This window comes from Bubalus kerabau, chromosome 23, assembly GCF_029407905.1.
Source record: "Bubalus kerabau isolate K-KA32 ecotype Philippines breed swamp buffalo chromosome 23, PCC_UOA_SB_1v2, whole genome shotgun sequence".
Taxonomy (NCBI): Eukaryota; Metazoa; Chordata; class Mammalia; order Artiodactyla; family Bovidae; genus Bubalus; species Bubalus kerabau.
In genome coordinates, this window is record NC_073646.1 from 28,662,529 (window position 1) to 28,685,142 (window position 22,614).

Here is a 22,614-nt window from a genome sequence, read left to right on the forward strand (position 1 = left end):
CATATGCGCAAACATCTTAACTCACAAACCAGGCCCTGGCAGTCAGGACAGGCTACTTCCCTGAATTTGTCTCCTGCAACCTTTTCCCCTCCATTCTATGCATATATCTTTGGTTGGGCTTGACAGGCCCTCCCACTGTCTTCCTGTCTGACATCACTCTCCTAGGCTCTCTTCTCCTGTGAAGTATTTACGTATTGTTCAAAACTCACCTCCTTCAGGGACTTCCCTAGCAGTGCTTAAGACTCCAGGCCCCCAATGTAGGAGGCCGGGGTTCGATCCCTGGTAGGAGAACTAAGATCCCACATGCCATGCAGTGTGGCCAAAACAAAAAACCTCACCTCCTCCAAAAAGCCTTCCCTGATGCTCAGAGTTAATATCTTCATGCTCACAGCACTTCATTCATCCCTTAATTATAACATCTGAATCTTTACTGTTCATTGTCATTGTCTACAAGTTTATCTCCCTAACTAGGCTTATGTGCTTCTTGTGGATTAAGGATCTTCAGGACTAATCATGTTATCTCCTCCTGTGTAACTCATACACCTGCTTTTGTGATTCTCAAATATAAAAAGCCACTGAAAAGCATTACATACCAGGATATTTACTGCAGCCTTAGAACAAGATTGGGAACAACCTAAAAGCCAACCAGTAGGTGACTGGCTAGTCAGGTCATTCTTATAAAGAATATTATGCAGCTGTTTAAACATAAGAATGAGGAACCCCTTATTTTTATATTGATATGTTACCATCTTCAGGATACTTTAAGTGTGACACACACAACATTGTGTATTATACTTTGCCATTTTGTGGGGGTGGGGATTTTTAAAAATATTATATACATATTTATTTAGAAATCCAGACAGCATCTGGGAAATTCAGAGTATCTAAAGGTATATATATATCAGGAGAAAATTGAAGTAGAGGAGGCAGAAATACTTTTCATCATATACCCTTTGTCACTTTCTACATTCTGAACAATTTTAGCTATGACCTATAAAAATAAAATATAAAAACAAAAATATCAGAGAATACCTGGTATCTAGGTGGGAGGCGGGAACTGGATACTAGAAACAACTGTGGACATCTTTCAGAATAAGGGAGTCCTCTCACAGGCTGGACACCACTGCTTGGCCAACTCTGAGTTTGCAAACCTGCCTTGAGAGCCTGAGGTCTCAGCACTGTGTCGTAAGCCCGAGGGGTGAACCGACTCTTGCTTCTCAACTGTCATCGCCCCAATCAGGTAGCTTTCTAAGGCTTCTAGCACTTTCCACCTTGCCCTATAGCTCTTCTTCCCTAGGCCTAAAACACCTAGGATACTAGGCAAAGGTCCTTTTCAGGTCCGCTTTGTAACCGCCAAAGCACCTAGAACACCGCCCAGCACACTGTACATAGTCCAGAAAACTCTGGTCATCGGGATAAACTCAAAAAGGGAGGAAAAAAGTAAACGGCGCGAGTGCGGAATGGAGGAGGCCCACCCTACAACCTAAGGCCGGAGAACTCCGCGAAAAAGCAGCCACCTCTCCAGTCACGCGCCGACAAGCTCGCTCCGCCTACGTCCTCAGGTCCGGGGTCCGCAAAGCCGGAACCCAACCACCTGCGACACTGGAGCGCTGGGAGCCCCGGTTGCCGGTCGCAGGGATACAAGCTCCGCCCGAACGCAATGGCGCCGCGGACGACGCGAGGGGCGGGGCTACGTTCGGCCGCGACCCAATGAGCGGCGCCGGCCGGCCCGCGGCCCAGTGGCGGCGGCGCGCGGGCACGCTGGGGGCGGGCCCGGCGCACCCGACTGTTCCAGAAGACCCGGATAGCGCCTCCCAGCCACGCTGAACCGGCTCAGGGCTTTTCTCCACGCCGCGTCCCCTTATCTTCCTCTGCTGGGTCAGTTATGGCGGCCGTGAAGACCCTGAACCCCAAGGCCGAGGTGGCCCGAGCCCAGGCGGCGTTGGCGGTCAACATCAGCGCGGCCCGGGGGCTGCAGGACGTGCTGAGGACCAACTTGGGGCCTAAGGGCACCATGAAGATGTAAGGCGGGACTGGCGGGGAGGGGCGGGCGGGCACCGTGCACCTCGCGCTGTCGCGGGCCTGCGCCGGGGACCGAGGCCTGGAACTCGCCGCCTCTGGGCCTGTGCGCTCGCTACTGCTGCCCTTCTTCCCCGTATTGCCCCGGTTGGGTCGTATTTTTTGCCCTGGCCGTTTCCTGATGCTCGATTCCTTCGCCGAGAACAAAGCTGCCCGCGTGCGCGGCGCCCCCCCGCGCTTGGGACTTGAGCGCCCTTTCAGACTCTTTTCCAGACACTAGAGGGGTGAGCACTGCGCCATCCCTGTTAGCAGGGTACAGAGAACCAACCCCTTGGCCCCAGCTTCTGAAGATCTGGGTAAAACCCGATTGTTAAGGGCCTCTTAACTTGATCTCCGTTGAAAAAGTCACAGTGCGATTCATTTCTGCCCATTGAACAGGCTTGTTTCTGGTGCTGGAGACATCAAACTCACTAAAGATGGAAATGTGCTGCTTCATGAAATGGTGAGAGGCTGCTGTCCCAGATCCAAAGTGTCTTGGTTTTCCGTAGTACATTTGATTTGTAGAAAGATTTTTACTCTCAAAAGGTAGTTTTCCAGACAGTGGAAGGAGTAGGAAAAAATGTTATCAGTACTATAATTGACAGTACCGAATAGTGAGGAGCCCTGGAGTCTAATAAAGTCTACTTTGAATCCCTTACTCTTACCATTTAAGGCTTTCTTTAAAGGGTGTTAATTAAAATTCTAATAAAACCTGAAGAACTAAGAGGAATGACATAGGCAAAATGCGACAGAATGGTTATACTTTTTCAAGCAGTTCTTGTGTGTTACATCACACTTCACCACCACCATCTGAAGTAGAAATAAAACTCGACCATTTTTAAAGTCCCAGTGACTAAGAATCTGAGGTTATTGAGAGGAGCGGTCATTTCCCTAAGTTCCCCAAAACAGTTAAAATCCTAGAAAAGGAAATGACTTGCCTATGCTTTGAGTTTAAAATAAGATTTAAGGTTTTGAAAATAGCGTTATCTTACCGTCAATGTCCAGATGTTTTGTTACTATCTTCAGTATGAATTAGCTAACCTGGAAGGTGTAGTTTTTGTTGGTGGGTTAAGTGGTGGCCTCTGCTTGCAGAAAAAAATAGGAGTCATACTTTAAAGTCGATGTCAGAAAAGCTATCTTTATCTGACTATTTAATTTTACCTAATCTAATAAGCTAGTCTGTTTAGATTCTTAAAATGGTCAGTGTCCATAAGACATAAACGGACAATAAAGGAGACAAGAACAGTGCAGGAGCCATGATTGGATACTTTGTAGTTAAGAATCTGTGGGTGACAAACATTAATATTTTGTTCTTCCGAAACTGTTCCACAGTGACTTAACATCCACTGTGGTAATATTTGCTAAAGAGGCTAAGTGTTCTTTTTCTGTTTTAAATTGTTTGCGCAGTGCCAAATAATAACTGTGCTGCTGAGCTTTCATTTTTAAAAGGCACTTGGTTTATTCTCACAAGAATCCTACATTTGTTATAAAGAGGCTTGCATGGATTTGAAATTGTTGCTATTACTTGTTAGCTCTATTACCTTGAGTAAACCTTCACTGGGCCTCATATTTCCTCATCGATAAAGTCAAGATAATCTGAGAAGTAAATTTATACATGAAAATGTTACTGTCATCATAAACTGATAACTCAGAATAGCTAATCATGAGTTTTTAATCAGAGCAATTTGTAGCTGCATACTTTGACAGTTTGTGCAAATAGATTAGCCATTTACACATCTTAAGGTATATTTGGACTATTTTAATTTTAAGTTGTTTAAGGAATTTTTCTCTTTCTCTACTTGCAGCAAATTCAGCACCCAACAGCCTCCTTAATAGCCAAAGTAGCAACAGCCCAGGATGACATAACTGGTGATGGCACCACTTCCAATGTCCTCATCATCGGAGAGCTGCTGAAGCAGGCGGACCTCTACATTTCTGAAGTATACATGATGCTTGTGTTTCTTTGAAACTTCGTTGTCAATAAGAAATAATCTCAGTTTGACTCCTACAGACTGATGTACTGATAGTAGCTGAGGCCATATAATGGAATGTAAAGAGCAAAGGGCTTAAATCTGGGAACCAGAGTCTGTATCCTTGTCTGACAAATTTATTGTCATCCTCGAGCTGAAGAATCTTTGTTGGCCTGGAAGGTGTTTTTGTTTTGTTTTTTCAATCAAGTTGCGTTCCATATATAATTTTTTGTATGTCTATAACATAGCTTAATAATTGAGATCTAGAAATGGGATATTCAAGATGGCATATTTTTAACGAAAGAGTCAACAAAATTTAAGAATGCCATAAATTTTTAACTTTCAGTAGTTCCACAGGTGAAGCAAACTTCAGTACTAGTCTGATGTAGGAAGGATTTCTTGGGAAGAGAAAGACAGGCTGAAAAACAGTCTCCCTGTTTTTCATTAGGAAATGATGTGAATTAATTTCAGATTACCTATAGAAAAGATGTAATAGTCAAATTGTTATGACACAATTTTGAGTTTGGGGCATTATCCCTTGTGGTTTGCACAGTGAACACCCAAGCGTGCTTTGTAGTTCCCTTGGCTTTGACTCTGTGCTAGAGTAATGTCTGTTCTTTTCCTCTGCATTGAAAGGACTATTTATCCTTTTAAATGTATTCAGAAAGTCAGCACATTGTATTAATTGTGTTTAAGGCTATGAATGATGCAGAATAAACTTTCATAAATTTGCTTTGTAATGAACTGTAGTTGGCATCTACCTGAAGATTTCTAGTGTTAGTGGTGGTTTTGTAATTGTATGTTTACTATAGGGTCTTCATCCCAGAATAATTACAGAAGGATTTGAAGCTGCAAAGGAAAAGGCACTTCAGTTCTTGGAACAAGTCAAAGTAAGCAAAGAGATGGACAGGGAAACACTTATAGACGTGGCCAGAACATCTCTACGTACTAAAGTTCATGCTGAACTTGCAGATGTCTTAACAGAGGTATGTGTTAAGTTTGACATGTGTCTGGTACTTTACGCCTATACTGAGAACCCCTGGCAACTGGAAATATCAGTATTCTTACTAATTGCAACTAGAGAGTGCCATCTAAACTCTTCACAGTGTCATACTGTGTCAACTAAATATTTGGTCAGCCATAAAGTTCATTTTTGTGGCAGTAATAACCTGATCTGTGTCCCTAGAAGAAGTAAAGTGAGAAAATCATAGTATTAGTAGTATTCCTGGCCAGGTTACAAAGATATAATCAGACCTTTCAGTAAAGGGGGTTTATAAAATGGAGATTTTATTATTAAAAAGTTTCCTGTTGTCAGTATTTTTTATTGTAGAGGTGTCAATGGTTCTTTAATTACAATAGAGGTTTCAGGAATGTAAATTACTCCAGCCCTTGACACATAGTGCATTCTGTTCTGTTAGCGTGTAGAAAAAGACTTAGATCAGTTCAGAGATTTTCAAAGACAAGAAACTGCTTTAAACATCTGTGAAGAATAATTACCATAAATGTCTCAACTTCCGCAAATCAAATTCATTGAATGGTTACACTCCTGTTGCAGGCCGTAGTGGACTCCATTTTGGCCATTAAAAAACAAGATGAACCTATTGACCTCTTCATGGTTGAGATCATGGAGATGAAACATAAATCTGAAACAGATACAAGGTAGGTGTTAGAATGCTATGAAATACTTAAGAGTACACATTTGAAGCTTACACAATACCTATTTTTGCCTAATTTTTTTTGAATTAATGTATATTGCTTAGACAAGTTATCATTTACTCAGCACTGTTATCTCTTGAAGTCAGTTTTTTGTATTTATAGTCAGAATGATCCTGGAAAGTCAGCTACATCAGTCATTTGGCATTTATTGAACTATTGAGTACAGAGCATATAGGAGACTTTGAGGAATTTTAGAGATAAATTATTTCAGAGACCTAGTTTGAAAACATTTTTAAAAGGAGGTGATCACCAGTTTAATAGCAACCAATTGTGACTGTTTCTGTGGAGAATTTTCTGTATAAGAAAGGGTTGTGGCTTTAATTTGAATGGCTTGTTTTTGTCATGTTCTGGAATTTTGCGTTTTCACAATTGAACCTTCTTAGGTAGTACCTAAAAGTCATATTCAAATAACTCGAGAAATAAAGTTGATTGTGTGAAAATTGTCAGTACAGTCTCAGTGTTCTAATTTTGTTAGCATATTTTACACCCCCATCTGGAAGTAAGAATATAATCTTTTACGTGTTTTAACAGCTTAATCAGAGGTCTTGTTTTGGACCATGGGGCACGGCATCCTGATATGAAGAAGAGAGTGGAAGATGCATACATCCTCACTTGCAACGTGTCATTAGAATATGAAAAAACGTGAGTTTATAGCTCCTTAGAAAAGAGCTTGGCATTTGGGTCAAGTCATTTTTTTCTTCCCCCTAAGACTCAGTGTCTCCACTAAAAAGGGCAAAGTGCCTCCAGGGATTCAGAAAATTCTAGGAAATAGCCTCTGAAAGCATACCAGGGGGTGGCATTGGAGCTTGGTGACCAGTTGCTAAATATTTCCTCCCTTGTCTGTAACTTCTTTTTTAGAGAAGTGAATTCTGGCTTTTTTTACAAGAGTGCAGAGGAGAGAGAGAAATTAGTGAAAGCTGAAAGGAAATTCATTGAAGACAGAGTTAAAAAAATAATCGAACTGAAAAAGAAAGTCTGTGGTGATTCAGATAAAGGTTTTGTTGTTATTAATCAAAAGGTGAAAAATTTTATTTTATAAACTAGTCTGTATCTATTTTTATTTTAATGGTAAAATATTGAAACTTCTTTTGTTGTTATTACAGGGAATTGATCCCTTTTCCTTAGATGCTCTTGCCAAAGAAGGCATAATAGCTCTGCGCAGAGCTAAAAGGAGAAACATGGAAAGGTACGGGTGGCAGATTATCTGTGTGACAGGAATTTCACTTTATTTTGCAAGTTAACTTGGATTATTCCTTTTTTCCCTCTTATTTTTGTGAGTTTCTAATTTTCTATTTTTACAAAATATGCATAATATTAAGTTTATAATTTTAAAATATATAATTCAGTGAAATTCACATTGTTGTACACCTAGCACCATTGTTCGTTTCCAGAAGTTTTTCCATCACAAATGGAAAATTTGTACTTCTAAACAATAACTGTACACAGTGTTGCCAGTAAATACTAGTCCACTTACTGTCTCATGAATTTGGTACCTCATGTAAGGGAATCATGGAGTATTTGTCCTTCTGCATTTGGCTTATTTTCACTTAGTGTAAACTTTTCAAAGTTGATGTTGTAGCATGTGTTGGGATCACATTTCTTTTTCAGGATGAATAATACCACGTGTTGTTGATTCATTTTTCTGTCCATGGACATTTCTTTGGGTTTCTACCTTGGCTCTTGCGAATAGTGCTGCTATGAGTGTTGATACATACTTGTTTTATTTTGAAACGATGACCTATATGGTACCGTTTTTTCCTTATCAAGAGACTGCATCAAGGGTTTGAGAGAATATTTCTCCCGCAGAGCTCGTGGTGCATCTTTAGATTTCATGTCGGAGGAGTATTTACTGACTTGAGGAGAGTGGTTTAAACGGGGAGTTAGGAGAAAAGACCAGTTTTCAGCTGGTTGGTGGCAAATGGAAAGGCTTATGTAAAATATATTTTAGAACATGATTTTAGTATGTAATTCTGAAAAAGATTGCTTTCTAAAAAGAATTAACCTCTAGATATAACTAATAAAAGCACTTCTGCATCTCCCTTAAAATACTTGAATATTTCAGGCTGACTCTTGCTTGTGGTGGGATAGCCCTAAATTCTCTTGATGACCTAAATCCTGATTGTTTGGGACATGCAGGACTTGTCTATGAATATACATTGGTAAGTGTACTTTCTTCCCAAAATAATACTACTTTTTGGTTCATGAATTCTTCAGTAGTTAAAAATTCTTCGAAATTCAGGGTAATGTTTTTGCTTTGTTTACATACATTTTGATGATTTGTACATAGTAATAATAAGCCCTTGATGGGAAAATCACATTTCATTTATGTAACCTTTTTTCAAAGAAATTATTAGCTTTAATGTGATCAGTGTGGTGCCCTATTAATACCCCATTTATTCCTCCATAAGCCCCTCTCCTCTGGTCATCCCTTGCACAACCATATCCTGTTTTTTAAAATACTATCTCTTCACACAGGGAGAAGAAAAGTTCACCTTTATTGAGAAATGTAACAATCCTCGCTCTGTCACATTATTGATCAAAGGACCAAATAAGCACACGCTTACTCAAATCAAAGATGCAATAAGAGATGGCTTGAGGGCTGTTAAAAATGCTATTGATGATGGTAAGATCCTCCCTGTGTTTATTATTTTTTCTAGTCTAAAAGGCATGGCTGAATACTGTGTTCTTTTTGTCAGTAGTTTACACAGCCAGACACCATGCAAAAGTAAGGTTTTCCTTTTAAAATGGCTATGATGGTATGCTAAGTTTTTTCATAGCATGCTGTTGTTAAAAAGGGGATACAAATAAATGAGCTAAAAGCTTGCAGGATTTGCCATGTGCTCCTTAAATCATACTGTTGTTTGAGATGTTGCTTGTATCGCTTTCAAATGCAGTATTAAACTTGCTGTGGTTACATGGAATTCTCAAATTAATGGCTTTCTTGTGTTTTAATTTTATGTATATTTTTCCTTATAATTGACTCAACAGTTTTATGTTCTCTGTATCTTAGCATTTTCCTCTTCCCCTCACCCAACAGGCTGTGTAGTCCCAGGTGCTGGCGCAGTGGAAGTGGCAATGGCAGAAGCCCTGGTTAAATACAAGCCCAGTGTAAAGGGCAGGGCCCAGCTTGGAGTTCAAGCATTTGCTGATGCGTTGCTCATTATTCCCAAGGTGTGAATGCTTGTAACAGTTTTCTAAACTATGCCAAAGTGATTCATCCGATGAAAGCTTTTGATGTGGGTTTTTTCATAATGTGGATTTTGAATAAATAGATATCATCCATTTTCACCCTAACATTAGGACAGGTGTTTCTCCATATATAATGTATTGGTTCCTCTGGACAGGAGGCTTGACTATCTGAAGTTGTAGTGTAGGACTTATCCTTGAGTACAAGCTTGCTTTTTCTTTTTATTTGTTTTAAACTAAGATTAATATGGACGCCCCTGGTGGCTCATATTGTAAAGAATGCCTGCAATGCAGGAGACCTGGGTTCGATCCCTGGGTTGGAAGATTCTCTGGAGGAGGGCGTGGCCACCCACTCCAGTATTCTTGCCTGAACAGTCCCCATTGACAGAGGAGCCTGTCAGGCTACAGTCTATGGGGTCGCAGAGAGTTGGAGAAAGATTCATATGTTGGTTTTCTATTGTGTGCTCATTTGAAGGTACAGTTTATGGCTAGTGTATTGCTGAGATTGAGGTGGATTGGTGAATGGGTTAGTAATGTATATTAGTCATTGTGTAAAAGTGAACATTAATATCAGTCTGCATTCATTAGTTTTTTTTAACTGTTAGTTTGAAATACTATTTCTTTATTTTAGACTTGACTATCACTTAGTAGGTCCTGTCTTTAAATAGTTACATTTGTTTCCCTTTAGGTTCTTGCTCAGAACTCTGGTTTTGACCTTCAGGAAACACTAGTTAAAGTTCAAGCAGAACATTCAGAATCCGGTCAGCTTGTGGGTGTGGACTTGAACACTGGTAAGGAGGATGCAACCGTTTGAAGGGGGAGATTTAGATACTATAAGTAGAGTACAGATTGGTGATATTGCTGAGTTGTGGTAGGTGGTTCAGGTGTATGTTGAAGGGTTTCATATTGAGCTTGTTTTACTCAACCTTTTTATCAGGGACTTTGATTAAAGTGATATATTTGATGATCATATTTATGGGTGAAAACAGGCTAAGGATAGCAAAAGCTGGAAGAGGGAACCAAATCTAATGAAATGATGAAGGCTCTGATCTTAGGCCAGTGTAATACAGATCATACAAGTAGAAAGTGGAAGATGTACATACATCTGTGCAGTATGTGGAAGACCTGTTGTGAACAGCAGCATTTATATTCAAGTTAATGTAAAACGTTTCTTTTTTAAATTTTTATTGGAGTGTAGTTGATTTACAGTGTTGTGTTTATGCTGTACAGCAAAGTGAATCAGTTATATATATATATATCCACTTTTTTTTAGAGTTTATTCCCATATAGATCATTATAGAGTATTGAGTAGAGTTCCCTGTGCTATACAGTAGGTTCTTACTATCTATTCTATATATAATAATGTGTATATGTCATTCCCAGATTCCCAGTTAATAAAGATTTCTCTGGAGCCAGATTATAGCTCAAGTGCTATACTTTAATATGGACAAACAGGAGTGTCTCCAGAAAAAGATACATGTTCAAATGTTTGGCAGCCAAATAGAGCATTCCTGTCACTGAAAGTATTCTAACTAGAGATCAGCCACTCATCAAAGCTGCTGTGCATAGGAGTCATGGTCTGTAATACAACATTGGGCTAATTGAGGAACTTTGGGTTCTCATAGTTAATACTGGAGGAAATGAGTAAACACTGATAAGTAAAGCAGCACAAAATACTCTTATTAGTTCTTTTAGACAGCATTCTGATCTTATGAACCTGCTCTATGTGATTTTAAGAAGACTGAGTTACTTTTCAGGTGAACCAATGGTAGCAGCAGAAGCAGGCATATGGGATAACTATTGTGTAAAGAAACAGCTTCTTCACTCCTGGTAAGTTTGGGAAAGCCAGAACTGTAAAATAACACTTAGGGAGCCTTCATACTTTTTAAAATTGGTACATTTTGTTTAATTTTCTTTCCATAAGAAAATGTAATCAGTCGGAAGTATAGCACCTGAAGCTAGCCTTCTGTGTATGTAGGGGTACGGGGGGAATTTGACATAATTTGCACAAGTTAGTTGGAGATGGAGTTGAATTAGAGTTCATACCTCAAACCTGAGCTGTCTTGATTTTTCCCCCCCCGTTTTCAGCACTGTGATTGCCACCAACATTCTCCTGGTTGATGAGATCATGAGAGCTGGAATGTCTTCTCTAAAAGGTTGAATTGAAGCTTCCCTTGTATCTGAATCCTGAAGACTACAGAGTGATCCTAATAATATAGCTATGGAATTTTGGTCCAAGCTTCAAATGATCTTCAAAGGATTTTCTTTTCCCATATTAAAAAAGGAGAGAACACTGGCACCTATTCAGATTCTGAAGTTCTGAAATTGTAATTACAGTATTTTTAAAATTGCACTGCAGTGTCCACATACAGCAGGTCATACTTACCCAGTAAACAGGACATTTTGCTTTACCCTCAGTGATATAAAAATATTAGATAAGCATATGTTATCTACATTGTTATTAAATATTCATTGAAAACCAAATTTTAATAGTTTAATAATTTCTTCTAATGGATGTATTTTAATTTATTTCCAATAGTTCCCTGTCATTAAGCGTAAGACTTAAATAACCTAAAGTTTTGAAGCATTCCTGCTTCCCGAGCATACTTTGGACTTTTCATGCATTTAAAGTAGTTTTGCTAAAATGCTTCCCAGAAGTGTTAAGTTATCGTGAGTAGAAAGATGGAACTAGAGGCAAGAGGGGTTCAAAGAGCTAAAAGTATAAAGTGGCAAAATAAAGGCAGAGGTTAAAAACACGACTGAAAATATGGTGACTAAGGACTAGTGAGGTAGATTTTCTGGCAAGATCGTTATTTTCACAGCTCAGAACCTTTGCTTATACTGATACCCTTCTTAAATCCAGCAGTGTCCTGTTTAAAAACTGTTCTCTTCTACATGTTCGCACAAATACAGTAGGTATATCTGAAGCCCTTGAAAGTGAAGTTGTGTTGCTAAATTTTGTGTTTTGAGGAGTTGGCAGTTGCCTACAGTGAGTGTGTAATAAATATGAAGTTAAAACTTTTCTCTGCTGTCAAGATGGTATTCCAGGGTACAAAAGGAATCTGCATATAAAAGGGAAGGAAATCATCCATCCTGTGGTTCACAACTTAATGAAGGGGATTCTGAACTGGCAGGGCCTCTAGACTGTTCAGTCTCCCAGACGTATCCGACCAACTCTCTGCGACCCCATGGACTGCAGCCCGCCAGACCTCCCTGCCCCTCACCATCTCCCAGTTTGCCCAAGTTCACATCCATTGCATAGGTGATGCCATCCAGCCTTCTCATCCTCCGATGCCCTCTTCCCTCAACCATTCTGAGCATCAGGGACTTTTCCAATGAGTCAGCTGTTCACATCAGATGACCAAAATACTGGAGCTTCAGCTTCTAGACCTTAATCCTGAGGAAATAGCTTCTTAACCGGTTCCAGAACACAACGTGGGAATTTGGGACTCTAGTCGCCGCCTAACTCCGGATTTAACTTCTAGCTGGGTGGGCTCTCGTGAACTGCGCACGCGCGCGCAGGGCACGGCCGCCGACGTGAGGCGTGCGGGGCGCGTGCGCAGCAGAGCCGCAGGGTGGTGCTACTCCTGCAGCGGTGCTCCGGGGGCTCGTGTTCCCGGCATGGGCATTTCGCTGTCGCCGCTGCTGACTGTGCTGTCGCTCCTCTCCGGCCAGTGGCTCGAACTAGGTCAGTGTGCTGGCCTGCCCGACTGTCCCAGGAGGCAGGAGGAAAGGGCTGGGGCGCTCGGCCACCGCGGCTGGCAGCGCCCGGAGGTACCTCCCAGAGGCGGCCAACTGGGCGAGGGGATTAACAGCTCATATCGTTGTATTTAACTTAAAAAAAAAAAAAAACACTTTTAATTTATTATTCTGGAATCTTTTGAGCATAAAAAAATTAATAAAACAAACTTCTCCTGCCCCCCGCCACGTACCTGTTTCCCAGTTTAAACAGTTGCCAATTTTAATCTTGCTTGTTTGGAACCCCTTCCATTTTTCCATTCCTCTGGGAGATTTCGTTTGGAGTGAATTGAGGCACAATACAGTTTTATTCGTAATTATTTAGTTTGAATAGCCAAAAAGACAAGAAATCTCACACACACACACACACACACACACACACACACACACAAGTATCAGTAACTCTCCCACCTAAAAAATAAACAATACTCCTTAATGTCATTAAACATCCAGTTAGTGTTCAAATCTATCTGCTCTGTTCTTAAATTATAGTTTACTTGTGGAATTAATGTCCAAATAAAATTCAAATATTGCTATTGTGTGTTGTTTCTTAATTCTCTTTTAGTCTGAGAATTTCCTGCTTGCTGTATTCCACCCTCCAGCCTCCCTTAAAGTTGATTAAATCATTAGTGTGTGTCAGAATGAGATCCAGAAAAGGGCCAAAGATTCTGGGGGACATGAAAACGTGTGGACTCTGCCTTTAGGGAACTTACAGTACTTAGACATCTTTAGGTAAAAACACAACAAAGTAGTCCATCAAGCCAGAAAAGTGTGGCCTTTAGGGTCTTGGTTTCTTCCTGTCAAATGAGATAGTTGAAATAAAGATGCTTTTAATTCTATGATTTTTTTTTTGAGGTATTCAAACAGCATGTATGAGAGAGTTGATTCGATTATTTGATGATAATTTTTGTGCACTTGTGCTAGGTGCCAGGTATAACCTGGGAAAATAGATGTAGTTCTTTTCTTTCTTATGTAATGGAGAAGAGGCAAAGAAACAACATGAGCAGAAGAATGAGTGGAAAGTTGATAGATGTATTTAAGGCTATGCTGTTGTTTAGTCGCTAACTCGTGTCCGACTCTTGCGACTCCAGGGACTGTAGCCTACCAGGCTCCTCTGTCCATGGAATTTCCCAGGCAAGTATTCTGCAGTGGGTTGCTATTTCCTTCTCCAGGGGATCTTCCCAACCCAAGGATCAAACCTGGTCTCCTGCATTGGCAGGCAGATTCTTACAATGTTTAGATTTATCTCACTGGGACAAAGGGTTGTCATGTAGAGGGACAGAGAGGTAAAGAAAGAAAATCATTTGTTGAAAACCTACCATGTGCTAAACATTTCACACATTTTAATATAGCCATGCATTTGAGTTAGTTAGATATTACCCCCATTTTATAGATGAAGAAACTGAAATCCAGAGGAAGTAATTTGCCCAAGGTCATTCAGCAAATTAAGTGACAGAATAAGAATTTAAGGCCAAATTTTTCAGCCTCCAGATTTTTTCACTATAGCATTGAGTCTTACATATGATCCAAATATTGCCACTTGTTATATATATATTCATGTAATTAATGACCATTCTCTTTTTCCTCTGAAGGAAATGGGCAGACAGTCAACATGGTCCAGCTACCAGGTGGGAGATTCCAGATGGGAACTAATTCACCAGATGGCAGAGATGGTGAAGGACCTGTCCGGGAGGTGACGGTAAAACCCTTTGCCATCGACATATTTCCTGTCACCAACAAAGACTTCAGGTACTCCCAGTGTTCTTCCAGGAGAAGTAACTCCTGGAAGAGTTATTCTAATAATATTTCACAATATTTAAAAGGAGATTAGCTTGTTCACTATCAGAATATGATCTTTGCAAGTGTTAGCTGCATTTTTCAGATGAGGAATCTGAAGTCCAAAGAGGTTTACCTCATTTTTCATTAGTGGCCAACTGGGCCTGTAACTCAGATCCCCTGATTCTTGAGCCAGTGGATTGTCCCGTGCACTGGACATAGCACTGAGAAATATGGGCAGAAGTCAGACACTCTTCAACAGGGGAGGACGAATCGGGAGAAGGGTCATAATAGTTGAGAATTCCTTAAATTCCCTTTATATTGGGTTGGCCAAAAAGTGCGTTTGGTTTTAAGTTAAAATGACGTATTTTTCAGTTTCAACAAGGATGTTACTGAACTAACTGAACAGACTTCTTGGCCAACCCAGTATTACTTAGGGAAATGGAATTATTTCCAGAATCAAACATTTTGATTCCAGCTTAATCTAAGAAGCCATGATAAAGGCCTCAATGTCCCCAAAATGATACATTTTGGGTAGGCTAAAGTAGAAAATGATCCAGCATATGTCAGTAATTTACCTTCAAACAGTGGAGGGAGGAGTATATAGAAAGGAGGGGGGAAGGAAGAGAAAAGGATGGGAAGATAAATAAAGCAAATGTGAAAAATGACTTAAATTTTACATTTGTGGATTTAAAAGTTTTCAAGATCAAAACTTGCTGGTGAAAATTGATTCAGGAGACTCAGGCTAAAATAAGCATAAAGATTGTCAGTAAACTCCTCAGGCCTTTTGACTCATTGGTTCCACCTCTAGGGATTTGTCTTGAAGAATTAAGGTTGTCCAAAAAAGTTTAGCTAAAAAGGTGACTTTGTAAATAAATGTTAACAATTTAAGGATCACTTAAATATATGTATCAATATAACAGAATACTTAGCAGCCTTAAAAAACTTGTTGTCAAAAAGAGATAGTTAAAAAATGTTGTGAAGAAAGGTTACAAAATACTACATAGGATTTGGCCCAGTTTTTTAAACTATGTGTGTAGAATGTATATGTGTTAAAAAGAACTGGAAGATGCAATATTGCATGAGGTGATGGATTTTGCTCATGTTTTTGTGATTTCCAAATGAAAATAATGACAGGAAGAACCTTGTGAAAGTGATTTAAAAACCCTTGACTGGGGACATCACTGGCAGTCCAGTGGTTAAGACTCTGTGCTCCCAAGGCAGGGCACTGGTTCAGTTCTTGGTCAGGGAACTGAGATTCTGCATGCTGCACAGTGTAGCCAAAATAAATAAATAAATTAGAGATGTCATCTTAAAAAAAAAAAATACTTGGTTGTGGAGTGAAGAGGGAGAGAATATAGACAGTTGTGTCTTGGTGTGATAATGGATGATTTTAGTTTTTTCCTTTTTCTTACCTATGTTTTCTCATTTTTCTATAATATAATGTTATATATGCTTTAAAAAATATTTGTAAAAGGAAAGTTATTAAAATCAAAGGAGAAATCACTTCTGATCAGGTTCACACCACATCATGACAACCATAAATTGCTAGCTAGATAGATGCATTCTTTTATGTTTCAAATGATGACCTTTTAGATGAAGAAAGTATAATGTCACCCCCAGCAAGCCCCTAAACTTTGCTTAGAGCCCATAATCTGTGTTTACCTCTCTGGTAAGAGTCTCAAACCATTCAGATGGTCAGAGGTCAATAAGTAGCTATTGCTACCAAATCTCACCTCCTCCTCCATTCTCAGTACCCCTTTGATGGGTGAACAGTATCTTCTCATATCAGAGGGCTGACACCAACCGGGTACTCTCAGTCCAGAGAAAACAATCTGTCTTATCCTGGAAATCTGCATGTTGAAATTGGCTCAGCCATACCCAACTATATGAAAATCCATTCTAAAATCTCAGCAAGATATTAAAAAAAAAATTCATTTATTTATTTGGTGACATTGGGTCTTAGTTGCAGCACTTGGACTCTCTAGATGTGGCTTTCAGGTTCAATAGCTCCTCGGCATGTGGAATCTTAGTTTCCCTACCAGGGATCAAATCCACATCCCCTGCATTGCAAGGCAGATTCTTAACTGCTGGACCACAGAGAAGTCCCTCAGCAAGTCATTTTGATTTGACTCAATTTCTCTCATCTGTCTGAGGGAGATAGTAAAACCTATTCTCCCTTCCTCCCATGATCGATGTGAGATTAGGTATGTGTTGAAGAGAGACCCACTCCCTGCCCTTGAATCTTCTCAGCAGCTTTATTCATTATCTCCAAAAACTGGAGATAACCCAGATGACCTGCAGCTGGTGAATGGATAAATGAAATCTGGTCTGTCCATCCAGTGAAATACTACTCAGCAATAAAACTGCCAAAAAAAAAAAAAAGGAACAGACCACTGACACTGTCAACAACACGGATGATTCTTGGAAGCAGTATGCTAAGTGAAAGAAGCCAGCCCCAAAACTACATACTGCATGATTCAGCTTATGTGAATTGACATTCTGGGAAAGGCAGAACTATGGAGACAAAAAACAGATCAGTGTTTGAGGAGGCATCGGGGAATTTTGGGGGGCAGTTAATGGAACTGCTCTGTATCTTGATTGTGACAATGACTATATGGTTTATCAAAACTCACAAAACTATACCCCAGAAAATGTGAATTCTCCTGTTTGTGAACTGCACACACAGAAACAAATTTTAAAAGAAAATCTGCTCAGGCTCTCAGGTTAATTCCTTGTAGTTCCTGAAGACTCTATGATGTGTGACTAATAGGATAAGGGTGTATGAGGTTTGCTGGAGCAAGAGAGGGTGAGGGTGGAGCACAGAAGCCTGTCAGCTAAACTATGAAATCTCTCTTTTTAGGGAGTTTGTCAGGGAGAAAAAGTACCGCACAGAGGCTGAGGTGTTTGGGTGGAGCTTTGTCTTTGAGGACCTTGTCTCTGATGAGCTTAGAAACAAAGCAACGCAGAGAATGCAGGTAAGAGAACCCAGGCTTGCAGCTGGGTTCATGGGAGTTGGACCTGGACCGAGAACCCTATGGGGTCTTAGGGGGTCACCTGGGCCACCGTAGAGAATCAAACCTGAGAACCAGAGGCAAGGAAGAAGCCAGAGAGAGCCACCCTGGAAGAGCCAGATGAACACACACTCCTGGAAAGTTCACTCTGTGCTGAGGTCCACAGAGAGAGAACTGTAAGATGCAGATAATACACAGGGTTCAGCGTACTCCCTGGACCAGCCAGAGAACCCCTGGAGAAGCCTCCTTCTAATAAGCGTGGTGAGGTGTCACACTTTAAAGATTCTGAACACAGGGGCTTCCCTGGTGGCTCAGTGGTAAAGAATCTGCCTGCCAACGCAGGAGATGACGGTTTGATCCCCGATCCAGGAAGATCCCACATGCCAATGAGTGACTAAGGCTGTGCGCCACAACTACTGAGCCTGTGCTCTAGAGCCTGGGAGCCCCAACTACTGAAGCCCATGAGCCACGATAAGAGAATCCACTGCAATGAGAAGCCCGTGTACCGCAACTAGAGAGTAGCCCCGCTCACCCTAGAGAAAAGCCCGCGCAGCAGCAAACACCCCGCACAGCCATAAACAAATAAATAAGTAAAAGATCCCAGACACAGCCTCACTTGGACCACCTGAGTCTCAGCCTGAAGTCTCTGCCTCCTGGGTGTCCGTCAGGAAGGTGCCTCGCTGGGTCAGAGCACCTTGTAATTGCGCTCCTTCTTTTTTACAGTCTCTCCTCTGGTGGCTCCCCGTGGAAAGGGCATTCTGGAGGCAGGTAAGGGTTGGTTCCTCTGTCTTGTTTCCTATCCCTGCTGACTCTCATTCTGGAAGCCTGGCTTCCCGTGATCCCTTGCCCATCTGGGAATACTGAGTTTTAAAGGATGACGGAGAAGTTTCAGGGAAGCCGCCAAGCTGCCCCGTGTGCTCTGCGCCAGTCCTTTTACCCTGGCGCATCCCGTTCGTCCCCTTTCTCCCTTTTGTCTCGTGTAGTCCTTTCTGTCTCGGGACCTCTCCTCACTCACCAGGCTCTCTCTTCCTACTTCCTTGCTCCATCTAGTGGTAAAAGCTGAACTCAGGCACCCTAAGCCTAGCCTTCCTCAGACTTCCATGAGCTCCCAGAAGCTTGTCTCACTTCATCCTGGCTATCAGCCTGCAGGTCCTGGCTCTGGCATCCGAGAGAAACTGGAGTTCCCAGTGGTACACGTGAGCTGGAATGATGCCCGTGCCTACTGTGCTTGGCGGGGGAAACGGCTGCCCACTGAGGAAGAGTGGGAGTTTGCTGCCCGAGGGGGCTTGAAGGGTATAGAGACGCCAGGGTGACCCCCTTAACTCTTTCTCTCCATCCTGCCTTGCATAGGGGCGGGGGAGGGGGCTTCAAAGGCTGGGATGGGCTCACACGCCTTGGAGTAGTGCTTCTTACACTCTGTGGTCATGGATCAGTTGTTACTGTTATTTCTAATCTGTCTCAAACCAGTACTTCCATAAAATACCATAAAAATTAATAACTAGAAAATGGAATGAAAAAACAGACATGTTTTTTTAATTGTTGGAGATTCCACAGACATGTGCCACTTCAGATAAATACAATCAGAACCACATGGCATGAGGAAAAGAAAAGTATTGCCTATGCTGGATACCTTTTCCATAGCTGTGGAGGGATTAATGTGACAAACTGCTATTTGCTCGTAACTCAGTTATTTTTCAATCCTAACTAAACAAAAAGTTAGAGTGAAATGGCAATTCCCCATATTCACTGCCTCTACACACTCTGTGAATGAACACCAGCTATACCCATAGTCAGTATTATTAATGTGAGAAATGAGATTGCTTGTTCATTGATCCAGTCTAAGTCCAATGAACAAATCTCTCGATGCTTACCCTCTGTTTCTGTACTTACCCCAGCATGAGTGGGTAACAGATAGTTTACAGAATGGCACTGGTCCAAATCACACCTGGGATTGTGCTGTCCAGAAATAGATCAGAAGTCAGGGGCTCTGAGTGCACTTCTGTGAGGGCAAGGGAAGGGCGGGAGATGTCAAAGTGAGTCATCTTACTCTTCTTTCTCATCACCTCCTCTCTTCCTTTCGGTCCCCTCGCTCCTTCTGTCTTTCCCTTCTTCCCCAACCCTTTACCTCTCCCCTCCTCTGCTGTCTCCTTGCCCTCCCGGCAGGTCAGGTGTACCCCTGGGGAAACAAGTTCCAGCCAAACCGCACCAATCTGTGGCAGGTAAGACAAGTTCCTCGCCCTTGTTCTTTTCTCAGGGTGTGGATTGAGACTTGCTGCAGGCTGGGCATGGCATTAGGCCATGGGACTCAGGGGCCTCCATGTTCTAACAGACCGGAAAAGGGGTAAAGCGGTAAAGGGGTAAAGGGGCAAAGCAACAGACAGTGTAGTGGGGCTGCCTGGTGAAGATGAGCAGTGTGTGCTCGGGAGCGCATCCCTGCCTGGGACGGTGGGGGAGCTGGTGGAACTGAAGCCTTCCAGGAGAAAAATGGGGGAAACACCATGCGTGTCAGCAGTGGGAAAGGGTCCAGCGTGTTCAGAGATGTGACAGACTCCAAGGGCTGACGCACAGAGCTGCTGCCCTCCAGTCGAATGAATAAGTTGAACAAATGACATCAGCAAACAAGTCTTGTTTGCTTGGTTACTTGTTCCAGAATCTTGGTGGTAAAGAGCAGGAGGTGAGGAAGGCAGGGTCAGGGCAGGTAAGGGAGAGTGAAGCCTGTTGGTGGTGGAAGGGAAGGGGAAGGTACAAGGGAGCACTGGTTCCTGTAGGGAGAGGCGGGGTACAGAGCGGGGAGACGGGGCCTTTCCTCCAAAGGCACATGGGGTTCATGCAGCTGAGGGAAGTCGCTGAGAGTAGAGAAGTGGGTGGGCTGGGCGGGTATGGACATATGGGGAACCACACACTTCCTAATCCAGCCAGGAGGTCACGGTGGAGGACATGAGGCGGCTGGTTTGGGACCTCAGGTCACTACCCCATGCCCTTCCCTTACCCCAGAGGGTGCTGCAAGATGGCCTTGGTTAAAACCCCTCTGGGCAAGTGGATGGTAAATCCTGTAGCCTAAACTTCCCTTCCCACCCACCCCAGGGAAAGTTCCCCAAGGGCGACAAGGCTGAGGATGGCTTCCATGGCGTCTCCCCCGTGAATGCTTTCCCCCCACAGAATGACTACGGTAAGACTACACAGCGGGTTGCTGTCAGCGCTCACAGGTTGGTTGGCGGGATAGTTCTGCCTGGTAGTTGAGGCAGGAGAAGCAGCGCTGGGAAGCATTCGGTCCCCCGGGCCATTGTTGGTCAGGGTGGGTGGGGGTGGTATACAGCCAGGACCTGAGCTGCCGCTGTGCCACAGGGCTCTATGACCTCGTGGGCAACGTATGGGAGTGGACGGCGTCACAGTACCAGGCTGCCGACCAGGACATGCGTGTCCTCCGGGGGGCGTCCTGGATCGACACAGCCGATGGCTCTGCCAACCACCGGGCACGTGTCACCACCAGGTGAGGGGCTGGGTCCTGGTCTCCTGGAGCACAGGTAGCACCGGAGCTGCTGTGGGCGCTGCTTCCACACCTCTCTCTCCACTGGGGGGTGTGGGTCCAGAAGAGAAAGCAAGCCAACCTCACCAGGTAAAGCCAGGAGCCTGGTGCCTTTTCCTGCCAGCTCTCAGCACCGAGGGAGACTGTGTCTGATGTCTTAATTATATGGGTTTCTCTTGTCCTCATAGCTAGGCGTGCAGAGGGAGGGGACTGGAATGGCCACATCAGTATGTCATGGCCAGGGATCATTGAAATATTAACTTTTCTAACAAAGAGGGCACGTAAAAAAACATTTTCTGCAACCATTTTGTTTTATGATCAAGGAAAAATAGTCTCAGGGAGGTCCTGGGACCTGCTCATTTCATACGGATGATTAGTGACGGTTAGTGCTGGCCCCTGAATGGTAGAGTTCCCAGCTCCCAAGTTGCCCTCTAGGACTTTCTGCTTTGTCTGTAGATTTATTTTGATTAATCTCCCTGCAGCTCCTCCTGCTCCTGGGTTCCTTAAGGATGGTAGAGAGGCCATGTGGATTAGCCTCACCTTTTTTTTTTTTTTTTTTTTAATGTTTATTTACTTATTTATTGGCTGCATTGCATCAGGCAGGATCTTTCATTGTGACTCACAAACTCTAGTTGTGGCGCCTGGGCTCAGTAGTTCAGTGCACTGGTTTAGTTGCCCCGAGGAATGTGGGATCTTCATTCCCTGACAGGAATTGAACCCCATTCCCTGCATTACAAGGCAGATTTTTAACTCTTGGGCCACCAGAGAAGTCTTTCCCCTTTTACCTTAGGACAAAGGAGTGGCGAAAGTATTGGTCTGGGGACCAGGAAATTGGGTTTGCTGCTGATTCTGCTGAAAGAGTGGTTGGCCTTGGGCAAGACATGTAAATCTTCCTGGTATCTGATTCTGGGGTCTGTGAGATGGTGAACAAAACCTACCCTCCAGAGCAGTAAGAGAACTAGCAAATGCAGGAATCCATGTGAAAGTTCTTTGAAAAGTGTGAGTACTGATTGACGCTGTGATGGTCTCACTTGTTGCCAACAGGTTCTTTTTGGCTGCGTTATTAGTCTAAACTACCAACAGTTGGAGGTTATTAGGCACGGCCTTTCCTGCCTTCCATGCAGTCTCAGGACCAGCCTCGCTTCCTCCACCCTGTCCCAAGTCCCTTCTTACCTCTCCCCACTCCCCAGGAATGGCATGCCCTCTGGACCTGCCCTCACACCACTTTTCTTTCCAGACTAGGACCTCCTCAGTCCCCAGCCCCCAAACCCCCCAGACCACAGAAGGCCCTGGGAGCTGGAGCAGGAGAGCTGGGTGAGGCCCAGGCCCCTTTCTCAGCAAATGTCTGTTCTCTCTCCCCTTCTCTGGTGGCAGGATGGGCAACACTCCGGATTCAGCCTCAGACAACCTAGGCTTCCGCTGCGCTTCCAGTGCAGGCCGACCGCCTGGAGAGCTGTGAGTGGCCATGCAGAAAGCAGAAGAGTCCCGTGGCACCCAGGCCACTCCCCCGCCACATTCCAAACACAGCCAGACTCCGGATGACCTCCATCCCCTTCCCCATCCTGTGACAGGCACCTCTCCCCAGGGCAGGAAAGGACCCTGACCTCCACAGAGGGGTGATACTGTGTCT

General features: G+C 42.9%; 2 protein-coding genes and 2 non-coding genes across 7 annotated transcripts; all 4 read left to right on the forward strand.

The window, feature by feature from the left end:
• The first annotated feature begins 1,738 nt into the window (after nt 1-1,738).
• Nucleotides 1,739-11,952, forward strand: CCT6A (chaperonin containing TCP1 subunit 6A). Of its 3 annotated transcripts, XM_055561225.1 has the most exons (14): nt 1,739-2,022; nt 2,458-2,521; nt 3,864-3,998; nt 4,841-5,014; nt 5,584-5,687; nt 6,276-6,386; nt 6,603-6,762; nt 6,848-6,930; nt 7,807-7,903; nt 8,220-8,367; nt 8,782-8,915; nt 9,619-9,721; nt 10,688-10,760; nt 11,019-11,952. In XM_055561225.1, exons 1-14 carry the CDS (start codon nt 1,886-1,888, stop codon nt 11,089-11,091), a joined length of 1,596 nt encoding a protein of 531 aa, XP_055417200.1. In that variant the 5' UTR covers nt 1,739-1,885; the 3' UTR covers nt 11,092-11,952. The 3 variants fall into 3 exon arrangements, with proteins under 3 accessions (XP_055417200.1, XP_055417202.1, XP_055417201.1); XM_055561227.1 differs by lacking the exon at nt 11,019-11,952 and having other exon boundaries at nt 10,668-10,690; XM_055561226.1 differs by lacking the exons at nt 10,688-10,760; nt 11,019-11,952 and adding an exon at nt 10,314-10,617.
• LOC129638274 (small nucleolar RNA SNORA22) lies at nt 4,574-4,707 on the forward strand. Its single transcript, XR_008707777.1, has one exon. It is a non-coding gene; the product is annotated as a small nucleolar RNA SNORA22 (small nucleolar RNA).
• On the forward strand, nt 8,410-8,550 carry LOC129638273 (small nucleolar RNA SNORA15). Its single transcript, XR_008707776.1, has one exon. It is a non-coding gene; the product is annotated as a small nucleolar RNA SNORA15 (small nucleolar RNA).
• A 480-nt stretch (nt 11,953-12,432) lies between the features above and the next one.
• Nucleotides 12,433-22,564, forward strand: SUMF2 (sulfatase modifying factor 2). Of its 2 annotated transcripts, XM_055561229.1 has the most exons (9): nt 12,433-12,618; nt 14,261-14,417; nt 17,308-17,422; nt 18,182-18,226; nt 18,601-18,751; nt 19,622-19,677; nt 20,543-20,627; nt 20,804-20,948; nt 22,359-22,564. In XM_055561229.1, the coding sequence occupies exons 1-9, from the start codon at nt 12,552-12,554 to the stop codon at nt 22,441-22,443; spliced, it is 906 nt and encodes a 301-aa protein (XP_055417204.1). In that variant the 5' UTR covers nt 12,433-12,551; the 3' UTR covers nt 22,444-22,564. The 2 variants fall into 2 exon arrangements, with proteins under 2 accessions (XP_055417204.1, XP_055417205.1); XM_055561230.1 differs by lacking the exons at nt 18,601-18,751; nt 19,622-19,677.
• The last annotated feature ends 50 nt before the right edge of the window (nt 22,565-22,614 follow it).